Source organism: Ipomoea triloba, chromosome 5 (assembly GCF_003576645.1).
Source record: "Ipomoea triloba cultivar NCNSP0323 chromosome 5, ASM357664v1".
In the NCBI taxonomy this organism is placed as follows: domain Eukaryota; kingdom Viridiplantae; phylum Streptophyta; class Magnoliopsida; order Solanales; family Convolvulaceae; genus Ipomoea; species Ipomoea triloba.
The window spans coordinates 2,774,775-2,782,465 of record NC_044920.1 but is presented as its reverse complement, the minus strand read 5'-3'; the positions used below and the strand labels follow the sequence as shown (position 1 = coordinate 2,782,465).

Genomic DNA, 7,691 nt, shown 5'->3' with positions numbered 1-7,691 from the left:
ATACTGTATTCATGGTCCACACAACTATATGGACCATGGTCCACACAATAATTTGCCTTGATTTAGTCATTTTCTTTAAATTCTAGATGAAAAATTAATTGTTGAATTTGGACCAGTTTAAAAATAGAACATATGATTTTACCCAAAATAAAAAAAAATACAGTTAGACCGGCGGTTCAATAGAACCGCCGGTTCGGCCATTTATGAACCGGAACCGTGGGCTTAATCACACCCGATCGATCGGTAACCTAACCCGTCTGTCCGGTCTTCCGTCGATTCAGCTACTCCTTACATAAAGAATCGAAACCCAAACCCTCCTAACTCGGTCTTCTCTGTAACCCCATCGATGTAATCCGCAGCTAACGATTCAAACTCAACCCGGTAAGCTTCTTTTCTTTCTTTCTTGAACCCATTTTCTATTTCCCCCTATTATGCTGCCTGTTTCCATTTACATATTTCAAGAAAAACATACCCTTTAGCGTCTTCTGTAGTTCAGCTGTTGTTGATTTTGGGATTGGAGATTTTGGGGTTGTGTGTTTGGGGTGTTTAAATGTGAAATTGATGTAAAGAATGGATTTTTGAGGCCATAGAATTGTTTTTGTATTTGAAGCAAGAGTAAGTGTGTAGGAATGGCTTCAAATTTGGAGCCTGTGCCTGTAACTTCACAGAAACATGATCCAGCATGGAAACATTGTCAAATGTATAAGAATGGGGATAGGGTCCAACTCAAGTGTATATATTGTGGGAAGGTATTTAAGGGTGGTGGGATTCATAGGATTAAGGAGCATTTGGCTGGTCAGAAGGGGAATGCCTCTACTTGTTTGAGAGTTCAGCCTGATGTTAGGCTTTTAATGCAAGAGAGCTTAAATGGGGCTGCAATGAAGAAGAGGAAGAAGCAGAAGCTTATTGATGAGATGATGAATACTAATAGTGGCCATCCTGGTGAAGCTGTGGATTTGAGTAATCAGTGTGAATTGAGCACTGAAGTTGGTTTGCTTCCCGTGCCGGATACTCTTGAACAGAGTCTTGGGGTGTTTGAGAGTCAAGAGGAAGGAATGAGTAGCAAATTGATGGGTAGGAAGAAGAAGGGGAGGATTAGGAAGGCGTCTTCTTCGGGGAACACTAACATGTTGGGTGTGACAGCTAGTAAACAGGTCGTGAATTCGACTAGGATGAATGATCAAGTCCATATGGCGATTGCACGGTTTTTGCTTGATGCCGGGATTCCCTTTGAAGCTGTGAAATCCTCTTATTTCCAACCTATGATTGATGTGATTGCTTCCCAAGAAGTGGGGATAACGGGGCCCTCTTACCATGAATTGAGAAGTTGGATTTTGAAAAACTCGATTCAAGAGCTAAGGAATGAAATTGACCAATGCTCAGGCAGCTGGGTAAGAAATGGGTGTTCTATTTTGGTTGATGAATGGACAACAGAGAGGGGTAAATCGTTGATGAACTTTTCAGTGTATTGTCCCGAAGGGACAATGTTCTTGAGGTCGGTGGATGTATCCGAAATCGTAAATTCTGCTGATGCTCTTTATGAATTGCTCAAGGAGGTGGTGGAAGAAGTAGGCGCTAGAAACATCTTGCAAGTAATCACTAGCAGCGAAGACCGATATATTGATGCTGGGAGAAGACTAACCGATGCTTACCCTACGGTTTTCTGGACTCCTTGTGCTGCTCAGTGCATAGATATGATGCTCGAGGACATCAAAAAGCTCGAGTGGGTAAATGCAACCCTCGGGCAAGCCAAAGCCATATCAAGATTTATCTATAATAACAACAGCGTTTTGAATCTGATGCGGAGGCATACTTATGGAGTCGATTTAGTTGACTTGGGGGTTACGCTCTCAGCAACCGACTTTTTGACATTAAAAAGAATGGTAAATATTAAACACAATTTGCATTCCATGGTTACTTCAGAGGAGTGGATGGAGAGTCCATATTCAAAGAAACCCGAGGGGTATGCAGTGCTAGATTTGATCAGCAGTCAGTCATTTTGGTCGAGTTGCACCTTGATAACCCATTTGACAGACCCCCTCTTGCGCCTTTTGCGCATAGTTGGTAGCGAGAAGAGGTCTGCCATGGGATATGTTTACGCAGGCCTCTACCGAGCAAAAGAAATAATTAAGAAAGAACTTGCCGACAAGAATGACTACTCGGTTTACTGGAATATTATAGACCACCGGTGGCATCTACTTCAACGCCATCCTCTTCATGCCGCGGGCTTTTACCTAAACCCCAGGTTCTTTTATAGCACCGAGGAAGATGTACACCTTCATTTAAGGTCACTGGTGTATGATTGCATCGAGAGATTGGTTCCTGATCCAAAAATTCAAGACAGGATCGTGAAAGAAACTACTTCTTACAAAAATGCTGCTGGAGATTTTGGGCGGAAGATGGCAGTTCGAGCTAGAGAAACTCTACTTCCTGGTCAGTTTCCTTTCAAAAGAATTGTGTTTGCTTTATCTAGATTCATTAGATGCACTAACCACTTCTCATCAGTTAGCATTTTTCATACTATATAAAGCCGCATTCTTAAAAATCCTTTTCCAACATTTTCTTTCTAGTTTCTCATAAGCCCTGGTATAGTAAAGTTTACAGTAATGACTCTCAACTACTTTTGAGGTCCAATCCAAGACATCCTTACTTGAAACAAGTCTTTTTTTGAAAGATTTATTCAAGTAAGGATGTCTTGAATTGGACCTCAAAAGCTGTACTTGAAACAAGTCCAATGTATGGTAATTGAACTTGAAAGCTTAGATTTATAGCAGAAGCTGCTAAGATCAAAGTTGAGTATCTTAGTAACAACAAGGTTACAAGTTCGACTCCCAGTGGGAGTAGCCTATTGGCCTTCTTGGTTTGAGCCGGTCAGCTATGGGCAACTTAGGCTGGTTTACCTCTTTGTGGTTCTTTGCCAGCTAGGGTCACAAGGGCGGGGTTTACTCAGTGCACACCCTCGGGTAGTGGTTACGGGTTTCCCTCGTCACTCAAAAAAAAAAAAAGTTGAGTATCTTGTGGAATGTGGAGTAGTGTAATGCCATGAACATTCATTGCAGAGTTTGCAACACATTGGTTCTTATTGTTAGTGAATCTTGCTTTTGCTTGCTCTTCAAACTACCAACTTTGATTGTTCTGATTATAATTATATTGCAGGTGAGTGGTGGGCAACATATGGCGGGGGGTGCCCGAATTTGTCTCGTTTGGCTATACGCATTCTAAGTCAAACGTGCGGGTTGATCAGCACCATCAAGCCAAAGCACGTTTCTTTGGAGCAGATGCATGAAACGAGTAACTGCTTAGAGCATCGAAGGCTCAAGGACATTGTTTTTCTGCAGTCCAATTTACGCTTGAGGCAAACACCACTTCACCTTCTTATAAGTCTCCCCGCAATACACACAAGTTTGGAGAGGAAGATTGTAACCGAGTTTTTTTTTTTTTTTTCTCTAATTTCCATTTACAGGGAACAGAAGAACAGAGAGCAGGGCCCCGTAGACCCCATTTCATATGAAAACATAGAGCTCGTTAAAGACTGGGTTTCCGAGAAGGAGCTATGCTCAGAGGAACCCTCGAGCTCAGACTGGATGGCCGTCGATCCACCTTTAGGCAACACAGTTCTCTTTGCACCTGCAGTCGACGATTTTGAAGCACTCGGTGCAGGTAATCACGGTTTTCATTACTAAAACTAACACGGGGAGCTTAGCGGGACAAAACCTCTGTTCAAACTGCTATTAACTTCATCTGCAATTTGCAGGGTTTGGTGATTATGAAATTTTTGATGGGGTGAAAGATATCAAAGATGAAAATGGAGAGGATACCTCATAAACCAGTAGAATGGTGAAAGACAAAATACTAACCAGAAAACAATCTCTCTCTGTTGTATCCCTCACTGCCTTATGGCAGAAAATATAATGAAATATTTCTTCTTTGGGAGAAAGAAGAAAATATAATGAAATATGAAGAGATTGGTGACTGTTTGTATTTTGAAATATCAGAACTAGAGAGAGAGTTCTTGCATTACTTTCATTTCATTTACTAGTTTGCTAATTAGCCCTTGTTCAAGTGCAAAGTAATTCTCAAAGGTTAGTGTTTCCGTGTTTAATGAAACTCTCACAGGTTAGTATTTCCCCGTTCAATGAAGCGTTTCCTTCTATAAATTTACCTAAACTTCATAAAACGTTTCAAAGTCGTTTATGTAATTTTAAAAGATTTAAAACTACTATTTCTAAATGAAACTAATAAACAATTAATATTTGTACATATATAAACAATTTCGTCATCTGTTATCATCCTACGACTCAAATTGGCTATCATTTTACAACTCAAATTGACGGGAGAACAAAATTTATCATCTTACAACTCAAATTGACGGGAGAACGAAATTGGGTAAGGTTTTCAAAGTTAAGGATTTAATTTAGTAAAAGTGATAACCGATGACCAAATTAGTAATTTTATTATAGTCAAAGGACCAAATCGGTCATTAACACGTGACCAAAAGAGAATGTGTTTCTCACACATTTTATAAGCGTGACCATCGAGATTATCAATATCTATCTCTTACCAGTACTTTTCTCACACATTTTATATCCCGTATTTTTTTATTTTTATTTTTTTCCGTTTTCGTGCAACCTATGTGCAAACAAAGGGAATGTCCTTTTTTATTTTATAGAAAAAATATTTAAAAATACACATTTATACTTTTTCGCGTGTTTTGTATCCTGCATTATCTAGTTTCATGTTTTCGTGAATATCCTATTTTTGAAAAAAGAAAAAGAAAATTGAAAATTTCCTGTTTCAGTGCAACTTTGGCGCAACATTGGTGCAACAAAAGGGAATATCCTATATTTTTGTTTTTTTTAACAGAGAGAAAAGGGATGATCATTCCAATATTTCTACATTTCCAAGCCAAAATCCATAATCTACAATAGAAGCTATCAAATGGGAGGAGAAGGAGGAACAGGTGAAATTGCTTGATCCTCCTCCTCCTCATAGAAAGAAGAAGGAGGATAAGATGACAGAAAGTCCCCAAACTCCATGGCTGAAGCAGCATTATTGCCATCTTTCTTGCCATATTCATTTGGGGACTCCACTGTCTCTGGCAGGGCTGCATCCCCTTCTAAGTATCTCATCACCTGCCTCATTGTAGGCCGTTTCTCCGGGGAGCTGTTGGAGCACACGAGCCCGAGTTTGAGCAGGATCACAGCTTCAACCTCGTCGTAGTTCCCATTACCTTTCAGCCTCGGGTCGACCACTTCAAGAATCGAGCCTTCCTGCCACTTATCCCACACCCATTCCACCAGGATGAGCTCCTCTGGCAGGGCTTTCTGCTCGATGGGCCGCCTCCCACACACGATTTCCAGGAGCAGTGCGCCAAAGGCGAACACGTCTGAGCTCGTGCTAGGCTTCCCCGTCTTGGTCAGCTCGGGGGCTAGGTATCCTAATGTGCCCACGACCCTCGTTGTGCCTGGATTTTCGCCCCGCTCGTATAGCTTGGCCAGCCCGAAATCTCCAAGCTTCCCATTTAGCTCTGAGTCTAATAACACATTTCCTGCTTTTACATCTCTGTGGATCACAGTCTGCTCCCACTCCTCATGCAAATACAAAAGCCCTGAGCCTACCCCTTTAATGATCTTCACCCTTTGCTCCCATGTCAAAACTGCCTTAGGCTCATCAAACAGATACTTATCCAAGCTCCCATTAGGCATGAAATCATAAACTAACAAAAGATCACCCCTTCGTCGACACCATCCAAGCAATTGCACTAGATTTCTATGCCTAAGCCTGCCAATACTCGCAATCTCCGACACGAATTCCCTTAAACCTTGCTTGGCATCATGGTTAATTCTCTTGACAGCAACTTCAGTTCTGGATTTAGGCAAAGTCCCTTTATAGACCTTCCCAAATCCACCAAACCCAAGCAGCTCTTTGTCCCTGAACCCTTTTGTGGCTTTCTTGAGCTCCCCATATTTGAACCTATGAGGCCCTACTTCAAGCTCCCAAGGCTCAATCACATCCATGTTCTTGAGCTTAAAGACAGTGTACACAACAATGCAAGCAATCACAACAAGAAAAGTCACAGAAGACAAGGATGTGGCCAAAATCATGGGCATATGACTCTTTGGGGGACCAGGGAGAGAGGGCAGTGAAGATAGATCTAGGGATTGAGCTTGGCCATTCATCTTGAAGCTCCATCCAAAGATATAATGAGAGCTAGCAAGCACACCAGTTGAAGCAGAGAAGCCCACAAACATATTCTCCTCTAGAATTGGTGAAAGGTCTACCTGGAATGAAAGGACTGAGAAATCTGGCTTTGTGGAGGAGAGTGAAAGTGTGACATTCAATTGATTCTTGGAGGAATCATAGTCAATCCAAGCCTGAATTTTCTTGCCACACTGCAGAAAGTTCTTCTCCTTTGTGGGATTTTTCTCCTCCCCAGGGAAAAAGCTTACATTTGCTGAGGCATTTGACACCATGCTGTTTATATCAACCCCAACATGGTTATCACTGATATCCCCAAACTCAAAATCTTGAACTGTGTCAAACTCAACCGCTAGCAAATGGTTTGAGAAATTCCCAAAATCAGTGGCGTTCATAAGCCCCAAATACTGGCTTGGGAGCACCCCTTTAAGCTCCCTGCTTCTCGAAATCACAAACGCAAATCCATGCCCCCCAAGCTTCTCAAACTGGGGAACAATCCCAAAAGCAAAAGCAGTAGAAAAGCTGAAACCTTTCCCAGTCTTTCGATTCTTGAAATCGATGGGGTTTGAATAGAAAGCGTGCCCGAATCGCCTGGCCGTTGTGTTCGTGAGCTTGAGAATGCCATTCTTCTGAATCTCAGCAGCCCCATCTAGACTCATGTTAGCCCTCGCGGCTTCACCTCCAAACCCACTGAAAAAAAACTCATCATTTCCCATCGAAAACCCGTTTCTTGCAACCCAACAGAGCAGACACACAAAGATTAACAGTCTCTCCGCCATGGCTACCGAAAAGAGATGTGTTTGTGGCTCGAATTTGTGGAGATTAACGGATGGTTTCTGGGTTTTGGCTAGTTTTCACTTTTGAAAAGCGTGAGTGACGAAGGAGAGAGGAAGAAGGGGAGAAAAAGGGCGGCGTTTCAATCTTTAACCAACTCCGGCAGGGTGAAAGCGAGAGTATATTGTGCGATTTTCACGTGTAGGTAGACAAAGATTGTAGTTGGAAGTCAAATGCAGACAAGGAACAATTATTGCTTCAATTCACCAAATTACCTAAGACAAGATATTACATGTAATCCGTATTTTTATTATGTAACTTACACTAATTAATGAATGATTTCTATAATTTTAATAAATGTGAGTTTCAACTAAGATGAGATTGGTAGGTAATAGATAATTTGGATGATCTGCACAGAAAGTGCTCAGAGATCTAGGGGTAGAAAATTAATTATTTGAAGTTCTCATCACACTAAATGTGAGGTTCTAATATGATGAGAGACGTAGATGAGCTCTAACGTTAAAGTTAAAGCTAATGTGGAATGTAGTATAAAAGGTCATCCTATGAAACAACAATAAAAAAGTGTTCAAAGATTCGATGCTAGTTGTTGTTTTTTTTTTTTTTTTTTTTTTTTTTTTGTAAGTATGTAATTTTGTGTACATGGCCGGAATAGAGAATGAGTTTGTAAAGTGATTCTAAAGTGGCAATAATGAGAAATT

The 7,691-nt window shown here is 41.1% G+C and overlaps 2 protein-coding genes across 2 annotated transcripts; one reads left to right on the top strand and one right to left on the bottom strand.

Moving 5' to 3' along the window:
- The first annotated feature begins 277 nt into the window (after nt 1-277).
- Nucleotides 278-4,136, top strand: LOC116020115. The gene is made up of 4 exons (XM_031260603.1): nt 278-2,433; nt 3,157-3,355; nt 3,464-3,660; nt 3,755-4,136. Exons 1-4 carry the CDS (start codon nt 630-632, stop codon nt 3,823-3,825), a joined length of 2,271 nt encoding a protein of 756 aa, XP_031116463.1. The 5' UTR covers nt 278-629; the 3' UTR covers nt 3,826-4,136.
- A 642-nt stretch (nt 4,137-4,778) lies between these two features.
- Nucleotides 4,779-7,234, bottom strand: LOC116018793 (L-type lectin-domain containing receptor kinase S.4-like). Its single transcript, XM_031258791.1, has one exon. It carries the CDS (start codon nt 6,975-6,977, stop codon nt 4,935-4,937), a length of 2,043 nt encoding a protein of 680 aa, XP_031114651.1. The 5' UTR covers nt 6,978-7,234; the 3' UTR covers nt 4,779-4,934.
- Nucleotides 7,235-7,691: the final 457 nt, after the last annotated feature.

What these genes read in the sequence shown, in the direction of transcription:
- LOC116020115 (XM_031260603.1), top strand. Translation starts at nt 630, where the DNA reads ATGGCTTCAAATTTGGAGCCTGTGCCTGTAACTTCACAGAAACATGAT. An exon ending in TAGAGAAACTCTACTTCCTG is followed by an intron (nt 2,434 to 3,156) that starts GTCAGTTTCCTT and finishes ATTATATTGCAG; the next exon opens with GTGAGTGGTGGGCAACATAT. An exon ending in TTTTGAAGCACTCGGTGCAG is followed by an intron (nt 3,661 to 3,754) that starts GTAATCACGGTT and finishes TGCAATTTGCAG; the next exon opens with GGTTTGGTGATTATGAAATT.
- LOC116018793 (XM_031258791.1), bottom strand. Translation starts at nt 6,977, where the DNA reads ATGGCGGAGAGACTGTTAATCTTTGTGTGTCTGCTCTGTTGGGTTGCA.